The 25,060-nt window shown below is 44.8% G+C and overlaps 1 protein-coding gene across 4 annotated transcripts; it reads right to left on the minus strand.

Annotated features, from left to right (window-relative positions):
• Positions 1 to 7,022: 7,022 nt before the first annotated feature.
• Positions 7,023 to 24,758, minus strand: MEX3B (mex-3 RNA binding family member B). Of its 4 annotated transcripts, none has more exons than XM_068958638.1 (4): positions 23,109 to 24,758; positions 21,709 to 21,783; positions 10,632 to 10,871; positions 7,023 to 9,728 (listed from the first exon to the last, which is right to left on the minus strand). In XM_068958638.1, the coding sequence occupies exons 3-4, from the start codon at positions 10,867 to 10,869 to the stop codon at positions 8,320 to 8,322; spliced, it is 1,647 nt and encodes a 548-aa protein (XP_068814739.1). In that variant the 5' UTR covers positions 10,870 to 10,871; positions 21,709 to 21,783; positions 23,109 to 24,758; the 3' UTR covers positions 7,023 to 8,319. The 4 variants fall into 4 exon arrangements, with proteins under 4 accessions (XP_068814739.1, XP_068814740.1, XP_068814741.1 ...); XM_068958639.1 differs by having other exon boundaries at positions 24,023 to 24,116; XM_068958640.1 differs by lacking the exons at positions 21,709 to 21,783; positions 23,109 to 24,758 and adding an exon at positions 11,285 to 11,781.
• Between the last annotated feature and the right edge of the window lie 302 nt (positions 24,759 to 25,060).

The following is a 25,060-nucleotide window of genomic DNA, read 5'->3' on the forward strand; positions in this document are numbered from 1 at the left end:
ATTGTCTGACCCAAAAGTCATATAATTAGGCTTATGGGAACACCACCAGCGGATAGGGCATTGAGCATATCCTAATTTTGGATCAGCCATTCTTTGGCTGTCTGACTGCCAGTTAGCTGGGGAAGAAGCGAAGCCTGCTATTATCACCAGACAACTTCTCTGCTAAGCCAGAGTGACGATGAAAGGGCCATTTGACTTAAAAACCACCAGTGGGGAAAAGGAAGTGCAGCCATATAACAGAGAAACACTGATAGACAAACAGGAAACCCTACTTGTAATTACTTTTTATTTGTGCAGAGCGGGTGACCCCAGCTCCTAGAAGCCGTCTCTTTAGGTAGAGTTGTATCATTTTGCTGCACCGGCTCAGTAACGGCCCAGCATCCAGTGTAACGTCTAATACCAAAAGGCATTTTGAGACAGCAGTAGGCAGGATAAACACAGAGCTTATGTCAGGACAAGAAGTGCGAAATTCCTCTCGTTAGCGGCGCTGCACATCATTTCTGCACAGACTCTCTCTTTAAAAGGCTGATTTCCTGTGCAGCCAAGGAGCAGCTTTCCAAGAACCGTGTGATTCCAGAGGCTGAGGACATTTTCTGCTGGAGTGGGGTTTTAATTCAAATTAGTCATAGAAAGTTACATTTTTGTGGCCTGAAAACATCTTCAACTGCGTCAGACATGAAGTTGTTTCATAATTGCATGTGATTGACTTTTTTTTAAAGACATGACATAAGGAGAAAAAAAACGATGTTTGTGAAGCTTTAAACCGCCCTCCTGCACTTGTGCAGCAACTATGTTTTCTAAGTATATCTTGTGACTTAATTTCAACAACAACAAAAAGCACGTAGTGTGATTTAGGAATGTGACCGGTCTCTGGATAGTGATACATAGAGCAACTACATTCACCTTACTGGCAACTATATTATTCAATATTATTCAATATTATTCAATATTATTCAATATTACCCCCCCAAAAAAAGTTTATATTTCATACTGTTTAATTATAACAAGGCTCTAACAAATTCCCCTGTTTCCAGCTATTCCTGCCATTTTAAAATAAGTGGTCTAAGACTTGCATAGCTGTAGCCTTATCGTTATGCAAACAGCATCACAGACATGAGAAGTAAAAATATATCTTATTGTCCATATAAGTAATAAACAATTTCACAACATCAATTCCCTTCCAGTTATTTACGATGTAAGAAATCACTCATCCCGTCCTCCATCATGTAGGAAAAGCTCTGCTCATTAATACTCACATAACACGCATAACGAATACTAGAGCAGTGCTACATGCTCCTTTTTAACATTAACATTTTCATCTCCATTAAAAAACAGGACACCACATTTTAAAGTATTAGTGATGTTACACCAATAGAGGCAAGAAAATTGTTAGCCAAAACTGCCATTCTATATCCTGTAGAGCCTATCAGGACTGTATGTATAACACTTACTATCACATATTTCTGCTTACACGCAGCTCACTAAACAGCCAAGGGCACCACACTTGTAAGCGCCATGGCAGGAAGTGGGATTCAAGAATAACATGTTACTGTCTGCTCTGCTCAGTGAACGAGACTATTCATATAACGCATGAAAACAGAACATGGAAAAAAACACAGATTTTAAATAATACCCAACTCTGTGTTTGTTTGCTGTAGACCAATATGATTACCACATGCTGGCTACTAACTGATTAATTAGGAAGTATTAGCAATAATATTTTGTACTTACATCAGGACTTCCACCTCAGGATACTTCAATAATGTCAATTAATTAATCTTCACAATACTACGTTTAAGTAGGTGTCATTAGTTCATTCACAGATGGAAATGCTGAAGCACATAAAAGGTGAGCTTAATTAGCTGAGATGATTCAATGAGTCAGTGGCAGAACGAAAGATCCTGAAAAGCACTTTGTTTTCTAACCCTTAAAGTAGTATGATTTACTTGTCCTTTGCAGCTGAATAGTGGAAATAATTTCCAAATGTGTAACGGCAACTTTTGTGACTCCATCAAAAACATTATTCCTAGGGCATGCTCTTGTTGAAATTTTCTTTTGATTAAAACAGCTTCCATTGTTTAGTACAGCCATCAAAATATAAAGGACATCAAAATCAAATAAAACCTGCCATAAGACATATAATGAACTTGAGCATTGCTACTGTTTCCTCAGGTTTAAATTGAGGCTTTTCTGTAGAGGTTAAAAGTGAACGGAACATAAAGACAAAGGACAGACTAGGAAACAACAGACTATTCACCCATTCATGACAGTCGAATCCACAAAGGCAGTTGCCATTCATAGCGATGTAAAGTGGGCCACCCAATTCTACCAGATATGAAAAGCAGAAGAGCTCTTATACATAAGAGGAAAAAGCACTTTAGTGTATTTTAGCTCCATCACAAGTGGAAAAACAGCAATGGGGAACATCAAAAATCTCTTTCTCTACTCCATTTAAAACTAACAGGGCCACTTCTCCCGGTGAAATATTATAAAAGTCTGTAAATTTCTGGAGACAGCTAATCAATCACATTTGTAGTGGTAAAGGCATAAGAGGCATTTAATATGAATGCATTTAACTGGCTGTTTTTTTCACCAATAATCTACTTACCAGCTGTAAATTGTCAAAAAAGATGTAACTGCAACTTTGCTACCAAAGTGCCTGGGATTAGATTTTGTACGCAAACAAGCCTGATTTGCCGGCGTTCCGTTCACGGGGAGAACCAAATCCCGATCAAGTGGGACTTCTGCTGCGGGTTTCATGGACACCAAAATTCAGAACAAGGCAGTCCAGAAGGGATATAGGCAGTCCCCCAACACCAAACAGCCCACAAACTCAGTGCGACACAGAAGAGGCCATTTGCCAAAACTGCACAGATCAGGGCTACACTGTATGCACCATATTGTACATATGCAGCTGCTTGTATCCATGCCATAATCATATTTGCACAAGCTGCATGTATGCAGATGACGTTTCGGTAAAGAATAATACATATACCAAATGTTTAGATATTTCTAATCCTGATTCTTCATCATGATATAGCACATTGTGATACAACCTAATTCACTAAAACTAAGCCAGAATAAGCTTTTTAACGTTTAATCAAACTTAGAAATTAGATGCTACTAAATTATTCTACATATCCAGCTGTGAAAACCTCATTAAAATCCTTAATATTAAGTAATAAAACTTCTTCTAGTATTTCAGTGAGTTTCTATTAACATCAATATAATGAAAAAAAGTAAGACTTTCTAATCCATATTTCTCTGGGAGACGGTGAGCAGATACCAGTGTACAAAGGCATACATTGAGCATACAGTCGCATGTACGTAGACGTAAAGGGAGAGAGAATGCACTGGCTGTGAGTGTCTTCGTGAGTGCTTAGCTACCTGCAAACCCGGGCCCTTGGGCGTTTGTCAGGTAGGCTGCCATAAGAAGGTAAATCAGAAATTCCAATGATTATACAGACCGAAACACCCCTTTTCTGCTTTGGATTTAAAATAGTCTTTGCTCTCTAATTTAATTATCTCTGTTGGAAAGACAATGAGTACAGGAAAGACAAATAAACAGAGGCAGAGTGAATAATTACTTTTTTCCTATTTCTAAATGATCAAGTAAAAGCCATACTCACTTGCATTCTCTTCCCAGTGCCATCAGTGGCAGAATTCCCACTCACTTCAGTGACAGCAAAGCCTAACGTGGATTTCCAAAAGGGTAAGACAGGGAAAATGGGGGGAAAGGGGACAATAAGGGGAGGGGGGCTGGGAGAAAGGAGTGAGAAACATCCAACAGAAAGCAATCCAGTTTAAATACCTTATTGTACTAAATTCTTACTACTAACTACAGCTTGCTTTCAATTCTCTTTTCAAACGATTTGCTGAAAAAAATTATCTAAAGAATATATTTAGATTAAATTGATCATTCTAATTTATCTGGTAACAAAAACTATAGTAGAAAGACTTTCTCTTCCCAAACTGCTCTAGCTGTGATGTCTTGATTGTTATACAAATTCTACAGAGTACAAGATACGGATAGAGGAACAACTAAGCTTAGGGCTTCATATATAAGAATTGTTACAAATGTAACTCTATCCTTTTTTCTGAGGTAATTGTGCGAACCATACATGTACATTTACAAGGACAGGAAAAACACACTGAATATTTAAGTTCTCACTGATTCCTCCATCAAACTGACTGAGAGTAAAGGGCCGATCCTGCAGCCTGTACTCACAGCAGTGGGTAGCGCTTGCCCTCACGAGCCGTTCCAGAGATTTCAGAGGAACCTCTTCTGGTTAAGACCCCTTCATACAATTCTCAGCACCAACACACAAACATTTGAAAAACAAAGTGATCTTTGTTCTAGAAGATAAACATTGACCATATACATATATATATTTCAAAGCACTCAATTAGAAAATGAACTTTGCCCCTTTCTCAGGCTTTGAAATATCCCTACACCAAACACAGACCTTTATTCTCCCTTAGCGCGGGCATGTCTCTCTCTCACACACTCACACACACCATATGGCCCCGAAGCCTGAGACAAATTCTGCACTGATTTATAGCCTCGGCAAGCTGATGGAGTGACCTGCAGCATAAATCTGGCCCCGGATGTGTGGCTGAGGGGCAGCACACACGGGTAGGCTCTGTACTGCTCCCCATCCTATTGCTACGAACGCGCATTGATCTCTACCAGCAAATGACAACGGATTTAATACACCGCCCCAGGGAGCATGTTTGGTTTGGGGGCACATAAAGTAACCCAGCAAGCAGTAAGCCTTAACGTAACCACCACCGCACATGCTAGCGCATCTCACAAAAGCTGTCCGATACCGCACAGAGCCTGCTTGCAGCTGGAGGGCCGTGCTGGTGGAACGGCGTCAGGTTCAAGTTGCTGACATGCAGCGCGGGAAAGGTCTGTCCCTGCGGCTTCTGCCACTGTCAACACACACGCACGTTTGGCGGACAGGACAAAAGGCACTTTCTGGATCATCAGATGCCAAAGCAAGAATAATCCAGACCAGTCCCTCTGCAGATGAAATAATCGTCGAAGAGGCACGAACACAATCAGCTTTTGTAAGGCACTGCAGGAGTCAAAAAAGGCCCCTCTTCCCTGCTCAAAATGAGACACGCATGGAACACAATCAGTGGTGTGAAATAGCGTAAGGAGGCCGAAAAGGGGGCCTCGGGCATGAATGGAGAGTGGGATTTCCTTTCCTTTAACCACAATTTGATGAAGAAAATTACAAGGTAAGTCCTACATGATGAGCACGGACCATGAGACTGGTTACGTTTAATTAACTGGGGAGAAGAGCAACTCAAGTGAATCTGCGCTGAACAACGACCCTGTCATGCTGCCAAGGTCAGTGGGGCCTTTGTTGACCTGCTGAACAACTGCTGCTCATTAAAGGGACAATGTCTGGTTACAGTCTTCTGTACCGCTATTATTAATACCCCTGAGTCACAGAGTATAGTGTGTTAAGGCAATAAAAGAAACAAAATAATTTAGTTTTCACTATTTGTTCTTCCTATTTACCTTTCAGTTTCACTAAGCTTGGAAGGTTAAGCAAAGTGATCAAATTCACCTTTTTATTTATAGCCATTTTCACAACTTCTCCCAGCACAGGATGTTTACGTTGAAACACAAAATTGATTGACGCATTTTGAGTACACCCATCATTAAGAAAATACACATTTGGACTTAAACTTCCTGATCCCTGTAAAGTAACCAATTTTGCCAAGGTTTTTCAATATCCATACCCCTTTCATATTAAAGCACATCTTCTCTGCCTCCCTCTAGACTCTTTTCCCCAGCACTGCTTTTTCACCATTTAAAACGACAAGCTTCCCGAGATAGATGCAACACTCGGTGAGGAATTTTAACTCTATAAATCAGACGATACCACAATCACAGTTAAATGAGAGAAGCAAAAACCAAACCAAATCAAACAAAGAGATCCCATCATCCTCTGCCGCATCTTCCCTCCTCCCCCTCCCCACCCAACGAGCAGCTCTGGATTCCATAAAAGACAGCAGAGCCGAGCAGAGCAGAGCAGCTCTGGCACACACTGTGAAGCACAAAGTGAAACATAGGAAATATGCTGCACAGTTTGGGTCCGTTTCGTTGTTTTCACTAGCCTGCCGAAAAGTGCACTGGCATATTCAAAAGCAAACATTTAACATGATCGGCAGCTACCTTCTCAAATCTGCTCTGACATGCTTTAGCCAGCAAGTTCATTTGAACACGGTGACTACAATCAGTAACGAAAATATTGCAGTGTTTGCCTGGTAGGTTTGCTGATTCGTTAGTCAGAAAGCTCGTAAACTTCCTTCACCCCAGTGCTAGCGCTGGCATCATCAAAAGCAAACAAATTTACACAGCAATACATTTTTTATTCAAATAAGCTTGTCAACACCAATTAGCCACACCACAACTGCCAAATACCAGGAAGCAATTGCAAGAACTCAGGAAAGCTCTTGTCCTGCTCTAGAAAATACTTTGTTTAGGCTCTCATTCTGAAATCTCATGGAACCGAGCAAGGATTGCACGACTCAGCTCTTTATCAGTGTATTACAACAAAGGAACCTCCCATGTTACCTGCTTTCAGATCAGAAATACGATAAAGTTGCTGATTTTTTTTTCCTTCTATATGCTTTCATTTGCTAAATGTAGTAATCAATAAGAAACCAAGTATTTTTCATGACTGCAAAAATTTTACATGGAAAAACGCTATTTATTTGATCTGTGAAACAGCCCTGGGGTTATTTCACATTAAGAAAAAGAAAAAGCAGGAATGAACTTTCTCTTAAAAAATACGTGTTACCAGGTATTGTCATTGGAAGGATTATTCTGGAAGCCTTCACAAAGTGAAGAGTTCCAGTAACATCAACATGACACAATTTAAACTCAGAACATATCTCATTGTTACAAGTGGGGAGGAAAAATTACACAGGAAACCCCCAGCACATCAAATCAAATCACCACACAAAATCTTTTTCTGTAATATTTTATTTTATTTATATAGAAATACTTAAAAAAACATGAAGTAGCACCATTACTTAAGTTTTACTTTTATTATGTAGAACTTTAAATGTCAGAAAAATAAAACTCTTGATACAATTTCAAATCTTGTCTCAGCAAATATAATATTAGTATTTGACCATGAGGTTAAAGGCCCTTTATCATAAAATAAAATATACTTTGTTTTTAAACTTTGCTCAGTAAAGTACATTTAAGCTCAAGTAACGTCACCTACATATACATAAACAAGTGGTAAACAAATGTATTAAAATAGAAATACTAAAACTATAGTGGTGCAACAGAATTTTTGTAATTTCCACTGAATTCTATTTATACAAATGTTAGAAAGCTTCAACAGTTCCTTTTGACATATGTTTATACATTTCCATTTTTGTAATAATATAGAATAAAATATGCTTTATATCACTGAATAGAAAATATGCTGGGTGAAGCAGATTTAAAAGATTTTTTTTTCTGAACCTATAAAATCTCCATCCCAACAGAATACTGTTCAAAGCATTACACATTTTATGGTTTGTAATTCCGTTCACAATTGTGTGATATTAAAATAATACAGTGTTCTTTGCCATAAGGCCATACTAAAATAAAAAAGATTTAACCCAGCTACAAAAAGTTCACTGAACTTAAATTAAAATACTTGTAAACATCTTTGCAATATGAAATATAATTTTTCAAGTCAAAAAAGAATAAAATACTTCAATCTGTATTAATGCAATTTATCTTTAAAACCTTTAAACGTTTTTAATATATATAAGAGATATGTTACAGTTTTTGTTTTTTGTTTTTTTTTTAACTTTGATAAAGCTGCAGTATCATGGTTTTCACAGGAACTTCTTGCCCTTTCAAGAACATTCAGAAAAGTATCCACCCATAGATTTAATAATTTCGTAATAAGCATCCTAGGAACTACCAGCACGTTTTACTAACAGTCCACACACCATTGTCATCATCATAAGCATCTTCTACGTTCAGTTATTATTATTATTTGTTTTTTTGTTTTTTGTTGCGTTTTTTTTTAAAAAGGGGGAGTTTTGGAAGCTTCGTTTATAAAGTACAGTGTAAAAACTAGCCTAGCACTAGCATGGAGTCGCCCGTTATTATGTATAGCATGCACCCGAGTCGCGACCACCCCCCAGCCCCCCCTCGGCCGCGGCGCGCGCGGCGCCCACACCCCGCGGCGGCCGGCGGCCCCGGCCCAACCGCCCCAACGGTCCCAACCGCCGCGGCCCCAACGGCCCCAACCGCCGCCGCGAGCCGCCGCGAGCCGGGCGGGCGCCGGCTCAGGAGAAGATGCGGATGGCCTGGGTGACGGCGCTGTGGCACACGGGGCACTGCGGCTCCGTCTTCTCGCAGATGCGGTTGGCGCACTCCATGCAGAAGAGGTTGTGGCCGCAGGGCACCAGCGCCGCGATCACCTCGCTCTCGAAGCACACCGAGCAGTCGCGGCTGCCCTTCCGCCGCACGCCGGACGACGAGCACGACGAGCTGGACGACGAGCTGGACGAGGAGGAGGAGGAGGCCGACGAGTCGGAGGGCAGCCCCGGCAGGTTGGCGTAGAGGGGGTAGGAGGCGGCCAGCAGGCGCCCGCCGGGGTCGCTGCGCACCCGCCGCGCCAGCGGGTGCTCGGGCCCCGCCGCGCTGCCGTGCAGGGGCGGGGAGAGCCGCGCCGGGGGCGGGGCGCCGCCGCCCCGCCTCGGGCCGCTCACCAGCAGCGCGAGGTTGGCATTGGCGGGCGCGGCGCCCGGGAAGGCGGCGGCGGCGGCGGCGGGCGAGGGCGCGGGCGAGGGCGGCGCGGCGGGGCTGCGCTCGAACTGCGGCCAGATGAGGGCGGCCCCCGGCGGCGGCGGGGCGGGGGCCAGGTCGAAGCCGGGCGGCGAGTCGAAGGGCAGCTCGGAGCAGCAGTCCGGGGAGGAGAGCACGTCCCCGCCGCCCCCGCCGTACACGTACCCGTTGGCGCTGTTGTTGTTGTTGTTGCCGTTGTGGGTGAAGCTCAGCGCCGGGCTCGGGGGGCTGTAGTCGGCCAGGCGGGCGGCGCTGCCGCCCCCCGTGCCGCCCCCGAAGTAGGAGTCGGTGGAGGCGCTGCCCAGCGAGCTGGAGCTGTCGTTGCGGTAGTTGCAGAAGGGCTTGCGGCCCGGGGTAGGCGTGATGCTGGGCGGCGTGGGCTTGCTCCAGAGGCTGCCCGTGCCGTTCAGCTCGAAGCCCACGTCCGTGCCGTTGGCGTGGAAGTCGTTCTCGTCCGTGAGCTCGATGATGCCGCCGGTGCGCATGGCGATGTGCGCCTCGATCTCCTCCCGGGCGCGGTCCACGTTCTCGGGCATGCCCGTCACCTCGAAGACCGGCTCCTTGTCCCGGCTCGGGGTCACGATGTAGGTGTGCGTCTGCTGCTGGATGCGCTTGATCGTGGCCCCCTTGGGCCCCACGACCAAGCCCACCACGCGATAAGGCACCCGCACCTGGATGGTGGTTTGGCCGGGCAAGTTCGGGGGGCCGGGGACGGTGCCGTTCAGGGCCGTGTTCTTGTTCCGCGAGGCTCGGATCATGGAGAAGTGCTCGGCCGCCGAGATGATCTCCCTGCGGGCCATGGCCACATCTTCCTTTCTGCCCGTCACAACAAAGAGCGGCTCCTCCCCGCGAACCGGGGTCTTGATGTAGGTGTTGGTCTTTGCCCGCAGAGCTTTGATTTTACAACCTGGGAACGAGATGCAGGAGATGGAAGGCCAAGGGGAGGGGAAGGAGGGGGGAGAGAGCCGGTTACAACCCATTATTTGGGTGCAGCTAGGGAGGGGAAAAAAACACACCCACCCAAAACATATTGCCCCCTACCCCAGGTGACCGCTGGCATCTGGTCCAGGAGCCCCAGTCACAGTGTAAAGTAATGTCAGCCCACAGCCCTGGCACACACCCAAAGGCATTGCAAGTGGCCAGCGACACATCTGCGATGCAACTGACCAAAAACTACCAACGTGCAGCTCTAAGGAACGACAACAAAAAAAGCAGTGTACGGTAAAACGGGACAACCAGAAATATAAAATAAAACGCAGCAGCCCTAACAAAGCAACACGCTCGCCAGTCCACATTCCTGCTAAGTGCTTTCCTTTCGGAAAAATAAAATCAGTTCTTAAGAAGGTGAGAAGCGGCGGCTGTACTGAATGAGCCACATTCCCCAATGCGGATGCTTTATTCCAGTCCCATTGTTCCACTTCCCCACTCCATTTCTCTTCCTTAAAAATGATCCACGATTTCTAACTTTGAGGGGAAAGGAAGAAAAAAAAAAACAAAAAAACGAGGCTCCCATTTTCCATTTTCCCCCAATTCCTCTTGCGAATCTAACTTTTGTAGGCTGAGGGAAGGAGAGATTTACATTATTTTCATTTTTTTTCCTGGTAGCTGAAAGTGCATCGCGAAACTGATGCAGAATGCTCCTCGGAAACATCACGTCTGCTGCACTTTCTTTGTCTGGGGGGGGACCCAGGACTGGCCATAGTAAGGCTGCAGTTTTAACGGGGATGGTCAGTGTCGCATCTGAGACACCCAGCAGACAGCATGGAGGGGAGAATCGCTCACCCACACACACTCACATGCAGGCACCCACCTTGTCTCCCCACTATCTCAGCGACATGCTCCGAGCTGGGCACCGGGACGCATTCAGTCATGTTCACGCTCTTTTTCCGCGGCTCGCTGTCGTAAATGGAGCCCGTCTCGTCGTTGTCCAGCCCCAGCAGGGAGAGCTGATCCAGGGCGATCTGAAGGGCTCTTTGGTCATCCAGGGTCTCTCCCCCTCCACCACCACCACCACCGCCGCCGCCGCCGCCGCTCCCGTTCCTCTCCATGTCTGCAAAAAGCGAGCTGGGCATAGTCCCTGTGTGTGTTGCACCCTCCTCCTGCACTCGGTTCAGTAGTAAAAGCTCAGACACAAAGGAAAACCCGAGGCAGATGGCCAGCAGGAGAGAAGGACGGGGAGGGTGGGCGACTGCTGGAGACCGGGGGTCTGTTGCCTTTTGCTTGTATATTTTGTATCTTTTTTTTTTCTCCTCTCAGTGCAATCCGGTTTATAAGATGTTTGCAGGACCCCCCCCACGACTCCCCCCCACGGTTTTTTTTTGGCTGGGGGTGGGGTGGGGGGGTGGGAAGAGAAGAGCGAGAGGAGCTCCGATGGCTTCCCCCCCTTGAGTTCCTCGCCGGCCACAATGCCAAGCGACGGCAGCGTTTCTTTAAGGAGCCCCTCCCAGGCTCCACTCCACTCACTCAGCGTTTTTTCCTCCTCTCCCCTCCTCTGTCTGAGGCACTGCTGCAGCCAGACGGCTCTGGAGAGGCGGGAGGGGGCGAGCCGGGAGCCGCAGCGTAAGCGGCGGGAGCTGACAGCCCCGCGCTACCGACAGGGCCGCTGCGCGCGCCCATTGGCCGCGCCCCGCGCCGAGGGGCCGGCGCTGGCGGGCTGACCCCCGCCCCTCCCCCGCCGGCCCGGCTCCGCTCTTTGTTGTCTCATGCAGAACAATAAAGAATCGAGACACTTGTTTGCGATGGACCAACCTGGCGCGCGGCGCCCTGCCCGCCTGCCCCGTCCCCCCTCAGGGCCAGGGCGCGCTCCGAGTGCGGGCCCCGGCTACCGGCCCCGCCGGGGGCCTGGGGATAGCGGCCCGGCACACGCCCCGCGGCCCCGCAACCCGCCTGCAAGGCCTGCTTTCCCTCCAACTTAACGGCGGTCGCGGTTTCTGGCTTGCCTTTTTTTCCCTTTTTTTTTTTTTTTTTTTGGCGGAGGGGGTGTGCCAAGGTGGGCTGCTGTCACAGCCCTTTTGTGTGCCGCGTTCCTCGAAAGGCAGCTGCTTTCCGGCTGACACGCACCCCACGGGCGAGGGGGTAAGCAAAAAGGAAAGAGCCGTATCGCAGGCAGCAGGGCGACCGTCCTGGCCGCGGAGCGGACGGGCACCCCGGCGCGACAGCAGCGGAGAGCCACCGCTTGCCGGATTTTGCACGGACTGGGGCGCGACCTCGGTGCGCTCCCAGGGAGACAATGCGCTCCGATGTGCAGCAGCGCATCACCGCCTAGAGCTAAGCACCGCTGCAAGCCGCCCCTCGCCCCCGCCCCGCCCCCGCCATCAGATTGCAGTCTGAGCAGCGCAGACACCCCCCAGAGGGGCTGATTTCCTTCCCCCCCCCCTCCGGCCCGCTCCAGCATAAAGGCTTCCCCGCTCTGCCCGGGCAGCCACCGCGGCCAGCCCGGCCCGGCGGGCGCCTGCGCCTGCGCGGCCCGGCCCGCCCTCCCCCGGCCATGCGCGCCGCGCCGCGCCGCCCCGCGGGCCGCAGCCGGCCGCTCCCCTCGCGGCCGGGGTCGGGTTTCCTCGGCCATGCGAGGGAGCGCGGAGGTGCCCGGCACCCCTCGCCCGGCTGCGGCGCGGCGCCTTAACGGGGGAGCCCGCCCCGCCCGCGACCCTCTCTGGGGCGGTCCCCTTGCGGCGAGCCGGAGCCGTCCCACCTCGGGAGGCCCCTGTGCGCTCCCCTCACGCAGACGCGCACTGCCTCGGGGCAGGGAGGAGGGAGCGCGGAGCGCAAGAAGCCCCGCGCAGGAGGTCAGGCCTGGAGCGAGGGGCTCGGGCGGGGGGCCCCCAGCTGCGCCGAGCTGCCGCGGCGCGGGGAGACGGCGCCTTCAGGCCTGGGCGCTGCAGCCGCGCGGGGCGGGGCGGGGCGGGGCGGGGGGCCGTGCGACAGCGGCCGAGGAGCGCCGAGCAGCAAGCGGACCCCCCCGGGAGCACCCTGCCGGGGCAACGCTGGCAGGGAGCGGTCACTGCTCTAAGAGGTGCAGAGCATGTTCCTGCCTTCTGCGACATCCCCGCGGACTTGGTGTATGCTCAGGCGGTTGGGAGGTCGTGGCTGTTGCTCCAGTGCCACGGCGGTCCAAGCTGTACAAGGCCTCCAGCCGGGCCTCTCTGCTCAGCCACTCCTTTGGCGGGCGGGCGTGCCCCAGGCAAGCAGGGGTGACACCTGTCAGTTACAGTCTGCCGCATGACTGGCAAATACAGTATTCCTGACCTTCCTGTGCGACCTCGACATTTCTGTTTCAGTAAAGTCAGAACGGAGAGAACACACTGTAGGTAACTGTTGTAGTGTAATTTTACCAGCATCTTATATCCATTTTGCTAAGTCAAAACACCACACGTGCCTGTTTTTCACAGCTTGTACAACTGAACCATTTTCTGTCACTTCTTTCTCTGTCCCCAGAGTACTTCTCAACCAGTCCTTAAAAAGCTTTTTCACCAAGCACACCATCACAAAAATCTTCCTTCAATCTAGTAGGAAGGACATTAAAGTGTCCTTACTATTCACATTAAAATGCCACCATGACTGACTTTATTTCTTCAGCTTTTCTCCATATATCTGGAAGCACCCATATTTATTTAGTCTTTGCCAGCTGTCATGTACAGAACACTGACTTGTTCTTACTTCAGAGAAATCAGCTACTAAGTAATTGTTTTCCAGGATCCAGTTTGCTGTGGACAGACGTTTCTAAGTGCATGCAGATCTGTTTAGCCAGCTGCTTGTACAAACAAGTGTAACAAGTCACAGGTAATTGTTTACACATAGTGTTTATTGCAAATTACTGTCACTTCCTCAGGATGTTAGCGTGTTTTATAACAAAGCTCCAGTGGTTTGTTTTCTAGCAAGGGCATATATACACTGATGATGTGCTTTGCTAAGTGCTTAGGCTGTCCCATCACCAGGTTAATTAAGGAAAGTCTGTAGTTTAATATTTAAAAGATTACTTATTTTACAAATGTACACTTCCACAGACAGCAGTGATGGTTTCTATAGGGGATGAACAGAGATTACTTAAAAACGCTCAAGGATCATTAAGGCTCTCAACTGTTTTCAGCATTGCACATCTTTTTAAAACAGAAAAAACAGATGGATACAACCTTTGACAGTAATAAAAATTATGTTTCATTATTATTAAATACAATAAAACCAAAAAGACTGCTCCTTTGCAGTCCTCGTCATTCAAGGTCTCCAAAATCTGTGAGACAGAAAATAACCATACCCATTTACCACATAGGGGCAGGGCAGGACAGACACGAAGGGGACTGTACCCATGAGGCAAAGGGTTCAGTATAGATTACTGAATCCTATACTAATCAGTATAGGATTACTATTGCTGGAGAAGTCCAACATAGCACAGAACTAGACTGCAAAGACAGGAGGACAGTGGTTGGGATATGCTTGGGTTTTACCTGTTCCTTGTTTCAATTTTTTTTTTTTTTGGCCTGGCATCACTTTCCTTTTCTCTCTCTCCTCCAGTCTACCTACGCTCTGACTGGGTTTCCATCCAAGATCACCAGATAAATACTATACTACTGAACATCCATATACTGACTTATAAGAAAAAGGGAAACAAGTTATCTTCAGGCTTATGTTCCTCTACAGGAAAAATACTGTTCTCAAAGCAAGATTCTGTACAGATCTCAATTTATTTTTTAATGTTAGCCTAGAAGCTCTAATTAAAAATGTTAAAAATGTATTTCAGCTCTCACTGTAGAATCAGCTTGATACTTCCAGTGGAGAGAGGGGGTGGGAGGTGCATTTCTGGGAGACTGCAGATGCGCTGGTGTTTCAAGCCTCCCATGAATACCTGGGGAATGGTCCCACCTCTTGATGACTATTGCTTTTTCACTATTCTAGAACACATTTAAGAACAAACTACAGGGAGTAACAATAAAAAGTTTTACTGACATACCTTAAAACATGCCTGCACCAACAGCACAGGGCCGCTGGGAACACAGACTCCATGCAATAGCATGCTCATATGGCACAAAGCAATGCACACAAAATTCATATGGATCTACTTACTCTGCAGAAGTATTCCTTTCAGAACAACTTAATGAGATCTATAGTGTTTTTTATCTCTATAACTCCTTTCATCCAATAAAATCTTGGAACATGCAGAACTACAGTAAACTGTCCATCTCTAGGGGAAAGACCAACTATCTACCAATTTACAGCAACTTAACAAAAGCAGGAAGGGAGGATATATTACAGGCAAATACAGGGCTCACTGCAGGAGGAATGCAATTCTCAGTTCTTTTAGTTTCTCTCTGTTACCATTTCCCATTTGTGACAGAGAGGTAATGAAGCTTCCTTCCTTCAACCTTTATCTAATTAAAGTGTAAGCTCTTTGGGGCAGTGAGCTTATTGTGTGTATATATACAGCACCTAGTCCGAAGAAGTCATGAATTAATCTGTGGCCTTTAAATGCTACCCTAAATACAAAGCATTAACAATAAGAATAGGATATAATTTTCATTTAGAATATATGGGATCTGTTTTCAATGTATCATCACAAAGAATATATTACATGCATCTCAGAGAACAGCTAAATTAAGGGTCAGGGAACGAGGTATTTCATACTTAAAACTCCACTCTACCCCAGTTGCCTGAACTATGTTGAGATAATACTGCCTACTGTTACTGCATTTACTGTAAAATTCTTATTACTTGCCCTAATCTTACCAAATAATGTCCAAAATAATCTGGCCTATAGGCCAGATTATCAATCAGATTAGGAGCCTGGTTTGTTCTGAGTTAGTGCATATGACTACTGCGGTAACATACCCAAATTAACCTTTCGCATGTGCAATAAACTGCAATTAGCAATCTGCAGACAAACGGCAAGTTCCATCGTTTCCTGTAGTATGTAACAACATAGAAGCCAGATTTCCTACTGAATCCCATATTAACCTACATTCAGTGGCAGTGAAATCACAGAGCACTGTGTCAGAATTTATCATCTTTCAATGAGGTTAGCTCCACCTCTTGACAGTTCTAGACAAGATGTTTATAGGCAACTCATCCAGAATCCAAACAACTGCAGCTACAAATGTTTATTATTTTTCCACCAGTTCTTCCAACTACTTTGGATACTTTATACTAGGGGCTGGACCCAGCTCTCAGCACTGTATGGTTGTGTTAATAAACTGCAAGAAATAAAAAGGAGATGTAGTAGTTAGTGGCTTTGTGAAATCTCTCGGACATGGAAGCAGGAAGATGCAGAAATGCCTCTTTCCCACGTGAGGAGGCATGTCTTATAAAAAAAAAAAAATGGAGAGATGATGATGACAGTTTCCTCCACATGCACTTTGAACCTGGTAATTCCACACCTCTCCATATTATAGAATTAATTTACAAAATTTTTTTTTAAATAAAAATCTTCTGGGACAACTTGTGAAAAGGTTATTTTTGCCCTAAACCACAAAAAATCCTCAAGCCTTTAACAAGGTTTGGAGACACACAGTCTCCAAAAAATGTTGATATATTAATGCAAATTATTCTAGTTGCTACTGGGTTTACTAAGTTCCTTGGTTCCACTTTATTAAAATGGAAGATTTTTGTAACAGTCATCACATATTTTACTTTCTTCATACGCATTTGTTGTTAGTTTGGCATCAGTGATTAGTGTGTGCATGCATGCAGGGAATTAATTGCCTTATCAGAATGCAGTTTTGTTTAAAATGACTGATGGAAGGCAATTCAAAAAGCATAAAGATGCCTTTATAATAAATCAGAACTAACCAGCCAGATTACCTGCCCACTTTAAAACTCCATCTGGATTCTAAGTGGCCTCCATTTATTGTCCATTCTGGTTCTTGCTCAAGAATAAAGGTTATCACACAGTGTATCTGAATTAAATGGTGTTTAATAATCACGTCAGCCAGAGTTCAAAATTTAAAATCAGTTCTTTTGCCTTTCCTTTGCTCATACATTATGTATTTAGAGTCTAGCCTTCGAGGCTACTTCTGTGTGCAGCTCTGCCAGCAGAATGCTCACCTATGCGAGACTGCAGGACAGGGGCCCATGGGCAACTCTTGGTTTGTGATGCAGCAGAGGGTTCTCAAGGCTTTAAAGCACCTATCACACTTGTGGGCACCGTATATTAAATAGGGGCTTGATTGAAAAAAAAAAGATTTACATCTGCATGTTTAGGCTAAGCTAGATAACTCACAGATCTGTGAGAGAAATCATAACTCAGAGTCTTTTTCAGCACTTTTAATCTCTGAAATAGTAAATTATAATTATGGTCATACCACACGTACAACCTTTGCTTCCTCTCTCCTCCATCCCTCCCTCATACTCTTAGTGCTGTTAAAAGAAACAAGAGAAAATAATTGTTGCTTTAATGCCAACTGTGTATTAACTCCTTGGTACAGAGACCGTATCTCTATATAATGCCTAGGCAAAATCTAGACACCAATGTAATACTTACAATGAGTTCATATAATATCCCTGACCATAATTCCAGTGCTCTCCAATGAAAGAATACCTAATTCTTGCCACAGAAGTGCCTTGTAGAAGTGTGCCAGAAGTTCAGCACAAATATACATAGGAAGGATTAGATTTTAATTGGTATGCATTAATCATCATTCATTTCTGTCTCTACAGGAAGCACAGTGTTAAAACATCTAGTTAGTATACTGTATAATGGATAACCTTGAGGCAGAAGCTCTTGCATCTGTCTCTGTCCAAAAGAAATGTCAACATCAGCTTTTGCTGCAGCAGAATACCCTGACGTTTGAATGGAGTTCCTTCAGGTGGAAAGTTGACTCACTCCAGCGCAATCCTTCCTAACCCAGTGCCTAAACTATAGAGATGAGCCCAAATTAAAAATCTTTATCTGTGCACACCTGTATTTAGGAATGTTTGAAATCTGGTCTAGGTCAGAATGTTGCGTTTATGGTGCATTTCAGTTCTAAACAAATACATTTCTCATGTGCTGCTCTCACTGCAACCACAAAGCATGAGCGCTCACAAGGGCATCATTGAAGATATTCTGGCTGTTCACTGAGAATGATGCCATTAATGATTAATACTATGGTAAGAGAAAAAGTAGCAGTATTTCTTGGCAGCTGAAATGTGGCAGTCTGTCCTACATGGAAAAGACTCGCCAATACCTTTAGCTCTTCCTGCATCAGATGGTTCTTGCTAACTTTGAAGGAAGAAGAAACAAACATCCCCAAAACAAAAGGAAACTGAAGGAGATTTTCACATCTAAAACTGGATATACACAATACATCTCTCTCTGACTGACCCAGCAGATGCGGAGTACGTTTACGTATCACAGACGTTACTGTCCCAGCAGATGCTGCAAAGTTGTCAATGACACAGACGCTTACTGTCCCCACAGATCTGTATTTTGGGAGAGAATTTTCGTACCACAGTCACTACTGTCCCTACAGAACCACATCTGCTGGGAGAGTTATTGTTTCACATACTCTTCTGCCTCCAGCAGATGTGGGAGACTGCCAGGGGACAGGCATTTCTGTCGCAGCAAATCTCCATCTGCGGGGAATTAAATTGCAACTTACACTACTGTTCTTATTGAGCCCTTAGTATGGACAAGACTGATAGGGAGGAAACAAACTAGTGAAAATATAATGCTGGACACCTGCAACATCATTAACGCTGCCTAAATACAGCACTCAGCAGTGCTGGGGTTGGAGATATTTCAGGAGGAGAAAAGGAATTACTTCCTCCCACCTCCACCCCTCCCCTTAAATATTCATTCTGAGAAATACTCAAAGGAACAAGTGTCTGAAACCCTTTTTATATGATAGATATAACACAGCACAAGTCATTCATGACTACTAAGTTGATAGCCTTAACTCCGCACTGCAGGAACCAAGTCTGTGTGTACTAGCTCATCTTCAGCTTTCCTTTGAACAGTTTTGCTAGAGGTAGTTTGTAAGAAAAGTTTCAGAGTTTCCAAATTACTGGCATCAGATTTCATCCCCAGCTCCAGAGGCCCAAGAGAGCAGAAATAAAGAGGAATTACTTTTTAAAATCCCATTAAGTTGGGCCTTCATCTCTTGAGACTCCGTATCATCTCCTCTCTGATTCATGGTCCCACAGCAGCAGCAGCAGTCATCACGGGGAGGCTTGCTCCCATGAAGCCACACTGGCAAGGAGCTAGAGAGAAACACAGCTCTGGTATGGAGGTCAAAGGAGCTGCTGACTGCTCGACTTGAGCAGATCTCCTCAGAACTGCTGTTATCTCTACAGAACGAAGAGACTGTTCATGCTTGTCAAATCCCATGACCCCTAACACCACAGTGCTGGTTCTTGGCCTGACTGAGGTTCAAATCACTCATCGCTCTGCTTAGAAAAAGGTGAGATTGCTCCTGGTGTGGGTTGTAGTGCACTTTGCTCCAGCCAGGCCTCATCTTTCCAAACATGAGGAAGAAAGGCTTGGGCCTGTGCTAAAACATGACTATGGTTAGACTTTACCCCTGAGGTGAACTCAGCCTAAGGCCCATACCAGAGCATGTACTTACATACAAATAATATGTACGGTATGTGAGCCTGGACTTGAGAGCAGTCTTAGACCTTTTGTCTGATTGAACAGATGTACCCTTTATGACTTGGTACAGGAGAGACAAAAGTTCCCCTGGTAATTCTGCACTAATGTAAACCCTACTTGAAGAAACACCATCAAACTTTGGAATTCCCCTTTGGGGAGTCTGGGCATTTAATCTTTATCTAAAGCATCAAGAGCTGTCCATTGGCAAAGGCAGGACACGCGAATTCCCAGAGTAACAATCTGATACAGCACAGCAAAACCTATATCCTTTGGAGCAGATTGTGGGAAAGCATCAAGACTTTGGTTATTCTGCCAAAGGAAACAAGATGTCTCAAACCCCATCATCTGCTTTCCAGTTCACACTCTTCCAGTGCTATCTTTTTCAGATGCCATGCCACACTGGTTAGTTGTCATGTGTGATTCATTCTATTTTACTGGAAATTAGAAAACCACATGCTGCACTGAAGAAGTGCTTATTTTTGTAGTCATATCATCCCAGAGAGCACTCACCCTGACATTATTTGTATACAAATTCTTTCATCTAGAGTTTTGGAAATACTGCTCTTCAGCAGTTCATTCAGAGGACAGATTAATCAATAACACATTGCTCTTTCCAGTGCCCACTGAGCCCTTAATAGTTTCCACTGCCACCCTGAAAAAGCAAATGGCATTTTAGAAGACCATTACAAGGTGTGTGGGATGCAAAATAGAACAGAGATCAGTGGAATTGGGGTGGTGTTAAGAGAAGCATCTGTCACACAGTTATTTGAGCTTTGGGCAGGTGAATTTCACCCACGAAGAAAAATGTAAGCTACTTTCATCTGTTTTTTCTGGAGTGCCTTTATAAAGCCTAGTCAAGTATTTCCTGAGCAGCTCATAATGCTACATTTACCATAGTGATTAATAGTCAGTACAAGTGAAGAACTGGCATATTCAGGACAACAAAGCAAATGCTTTTTTGGAAGTCAGTATGTTTGGATGTCCGCAGTGCATTCTTTCTGTGGAATAAGAGCTACTAGATAAAAACATTAATAGTTTTAAATAATTTATGGTGACAACAAATAAAGCCGATGATTAAACTTTGTTTCCACCTCTGAAGCATAGGTTTCGAATCATGCATGTTTCAAAGTACGTCATTTCCTAGATTACATGAGTTTTTCTAGACTTTATAAAATTAGTGTTATTATAGCAGCAGGACTAGGATAAAAAGTTAGATTTGATTATGTGTTGACAGGCAAAGCATGACCTCTACAAATTCCTACGCTAAGAGGTTGCATTACCCTCTACAGATACAGTTAAATTCAGTCTTATCTTTAAGATGAAGAAACTATTAGGAAGATTCAGACACCACGCATAGTTATGAAGAAAGACAACAAGAATGTGAATCATTCTTCTTTAAAGGTTAGCACAGCTTAAGCTTAATTCCTGAAAATATTTATTGCTATAGTAGATTAGAGCTACTGAAATGTTGTAGTCTAGGATTTGGTCTTTTATATTCACAGCAATCTTGTTGACTTCAGCTGGATCACATGGCTGCCATGGAAAGCAGAACTTAGACAGCAAGGAAAAGGAAGAGACATAAAGTACTTTAAGACCATTTGGAAAAACTGAGAAATTTGTTTTCAATGGTACTGACTATCCCTCAGGACCCAAATTAGGGATCTGTTATATTTTAAAGCATTGCTTTAAAGCTTGCTGAAAGTGTCAGACAATTTGAACAGATATCCATTTTAATTTCCAACCTAGCAATATGGAACAGCTGCCATAACTTTGTGCAACGTGGCAAATTCAACCTCCTCATTCCTCAGATGGCAATCACTGAGATGGGCCTCTGAAAAAGGCATAATATGCTTCTGTTTTTACTACTTTTTAGTAACTCCTAGACCACATTGTCCTCCAGAAAAGTGTGAAGATCCCAAACCCTCAGCTGTACTTTTAGCTTATATGGTCTATATCAGGAAGCAAATGTGTTCAGTGAAAGTTGTTTCTGGTTTATAGAACAGTCTTTCCTACTGATCACCCAGTGACCTGGAGGTGTTCATATTATTTCTGGGTTACGCATCACTATCCATGTTAAAGGCTCACAGTCAGAACGGATGTACTGGTAAAAGATAACTGAACAAAGCCCAGCTCAGCCTCACCAAATCTGCCTTGTCAAAGATTCCCGGGTTCCACAGTTCTGTTAGCAAGGGGTGAGGGTATGAACTGAAGTGTGCCATCCTCACACTTTTTCAGCTTCCTAGTATAAAACCTGCTAAATTTATTAATATAGTATCAATAAAGTAAAATGGTATTAATAAAGTAAAACTAGCACTTCACAAAAACTTACTGGGAGACTGGAAGTCCAAAGGTCTTTCTTCTACAGATTAGCACAGCAAATGTGGCAGAGAACGTGCTTTGAACACTAGACAGAAAGAAAATGTTGAAAAGAGGATGGAAATAATAGTTATGATGTTCTTAGTTTTTGTATTTTAGACCCCTTTAATTCAACAGGGAAAAGTGATTCCAGAGGAAAAGCACTTTGGGCCTCACATGACAAACGTTGTACTGTGCCCCAGTTCTGGATTGTCTAGACAAGGACAAACACAGGTCAGCCATATTCAAGGGAATTTGTAGGGAGCAGATAAGTACATATGAGATGGGGGTACATTTCTCTACAATCCCATTTTATTCCTAGTTCCAGAAAAAAAATATATTTTTAAAGTGCTGTAAGGCTGATGAGTTGGTTCTGTTACAGGAATAATGCCCTAACTGGCTCATATTTTGCATTCATTCACAGATTATATACGGTGTGTATTGGTAAAGCCACCTCCCACTCTTCTCCTTAATTCTGAATAGAAAACTGAATAGAAGTGTTGAGTCCTATCACCACACAGCATGGTGTTACCAATGCACTGAATAATAACAACAAACAGAAACATCCAACGATGGTACTGTGGTACTGTTGCTCCAAGATGGACCATTTGTTTCTACACAGATAATGCACAATTAAAAAGCCTCAGGCGTTGCTGTCTTCAATTGCTTAATTAACATAGCTGATCTTATTTTATTGTAATGCATCTCTACTACCGAGTAAGGGCTTCTTTCCTTCCACAGGACACAACCAGCCTCCAGCACCCTGAGATGCCTCCTTTCCATATTCTACATTTCTCATGAAAGTCAATCTCTTAGCATGAAACTTGCTCTCACTAACCTGTTTTCCGTTATCGTTATGCTAATAGATGCATTTATATATTGGGGGAGGGGGAGGGGTACACATCAGGGCAGCATGGATGTTTCTTACCTGAGTTTGCCTCTAAGTCACCACTTGCGTTATAGAAAGTAGAACAGAAATATTAAGGTCAGTGTTTTCCAAACGGACTCCAAATTTGGATGTCTAATTTGATACCATTTTCAGTCAATAAGAAATCTTTCTTAGCAAAATCCGATTCCATCCCACTTTCCAGCACACAGACAATTTACATCCCAAGGGGACCGGTTAAGAACAATGGATAATACAGGAAGGCAAACAAGGAAGGTTAACTCCATCTGACCTCTGTCCCAGAGCAGTTGGACGTGGCTGCACGGGACTGGAAGCAGGCTGCAAGCTCACGTGGTCACCTCCAACACCTATTTATATCGCATTGCATTTTATTTCATTAATGGAGGGCATAAGTATCACTGAGACAAAAAATGTTGTGCAAAGAAGAAAATAGCAATCAAACTGCAATGAAGTGAAGCCAGACTTACCACTGAAGATGGAAGCTTGTCTGTTTTGGTAATGTGGCTCACCAGTATGCCCAAGCCTTCCACGAGCAGCAGGACTATAGAGATCCCTTAGCTCAACAGGAGTCAGCTCAACCTGAACTAGACACACATCATCTCTGCACAGCTCGTCTGGGGTTCTGCTAATGCTACTCCTGGGAAGGCCCCAACACTCCTCCTGTCCTTCCTGTAACTGCACTTCTTGCCATTGTAGCTTGTGGCACAAATATATCCACCTTACCTGGCAATGAGTGATTCTCTCTCAGCCTGACTGCATGCTAAGGAGAGCCTAATCTGCTTGAGAAATTATGAGTGGTGCAGTTATTTGCCCTGAAACCCCTGCAGAAACCCCCCTCCCCCACTTCCTTCTCCGCTGGCTTGCTTCAACAGCGGGCAGACACAAGTGAAAGGAAAAACAATGAGAAAGGAAACTTGGGAGGGACAGGTTAGAAGCAGAAGGAAAAAGCAAAAGGTCTAACTCCGTAGACCACATTCATGATGAAAAGCGTTTGCACAAATAAGCTAATTGCATTCAGTGGGACTGCCACGCTGAGTAAAAGTGCTACAAATGCAAGCAACAATCGCAGATGCAGGAAACAAGTAGGAAAAGAAAGAAAAAGGAAGCCCCACATGAATCAGACACCTGCACAGAGGAGAGCAGTCTCACACACCCCAGGAAAAACAAATCAACCAAAACACCAACTGCCTTTGAGTTATTGCAGAAGTATTTATAGAGCCTTTCCCGACCTCTGCCTCGCTTCCTGGCAGACACCACCGCAGCAAGAATCTTTACCACTGGCATCCCCTTCTTCCGCCAAACAGAAATGCGTTCCCTTCCACACACACAACAATGGCAATAAGGGACACCAACCGGGCTGCAAAAGCAGTTTGGTCGTTACCTGAGGAAGGACGAATGCCCAGCCAGGCAACCAGAGACAGGCTCATAGGAGACTTAGCAACCACTCTCACGTGGGGCAGAACATGCATCTCTTCCTGTGTGATGAGTTGGGGAAACGGTATTAACTCTGTATACGCCACCTTCAGCAAGGAATAACACAGGGGCCATGGAAGTGATGGCTTCCACCAGAAATCCTAGTCTTCTCCAGATCCTTACATCGTTCCTTTCTTTACAAGTCATGCTGAGACACGGAAAAGAAATGGATGTCCAATGACTGTATTGCTCCTTCTCCAGTGAGCTCTTCCAGGAATTCTCAAAACAGCTTCTGTGACAGAGCAAGTCTAAGTTCATAAATCAGTAAAATAATGCATTTATTTATCAAAAGCTCACCTCCTGCAAAGAAACACTAGAGAACAACCCAATCATTCCAATGAATATATGCATTTGAATTCTCAGGGCTCATTCTAATTGGCACTGTTCAAAATGGTTCCAGTTAGGTTTGTCCGTAAGCTTGAAAAGGAAAATCAAAATATGCCTCTCGGTGATGGGCTGATGTCTGTGAAACAGAACTATTAACTCAGTGAGATGAGGGACTGAATTCAAAGCAATGATGTTTTGAGATCAAACATTGCAGATGACAGGATCTTTCTAAATCACCTCAAACATTAAACATTTGCAATACTAACTTACCAACTTCTCTGAAAAACACACACTACCACCTACTGGCAATTAGTCATATATGTTATTTACATTCTGGTAAGCAGTAACACGCACTTTTGATGTGCGTGTAGTGTGGTAGGACAAAGATCAGGCTTCAGTTTTACAGTGATTAGACTTGTATTTGAAGAAAAATGTATTCTATTCTTGCGCGCACAGTTCCAAACAGTGCAATCATGTTATTTTCTTCTTTTTACTAAGAGCTTAAGGAATTATAACTATTTGTTTAAATATTCCTCATTTAAGGTTGTTGCTTTTGTTAGTGAAACCCTTTACGGAAGAGTTAAATGTGAGATTAATTTTATTGCTCAACAAGAGAAGG

The sequence above is a fragment of the Struthio camelus genome, chromosome 12 (genome assembly GCF_040807025.1).
Source record: "Struthio camelus isolate bStrCam1 chromosome 12, bStrCam1.hap1, whole genome shotgun sequence".
Classification (NCBI taxonomy): Eukaryota; Metazoa; Chordata; class Aves; order Struthioniformes; family Struthionidae; genus Struthio; species Struthio camelus.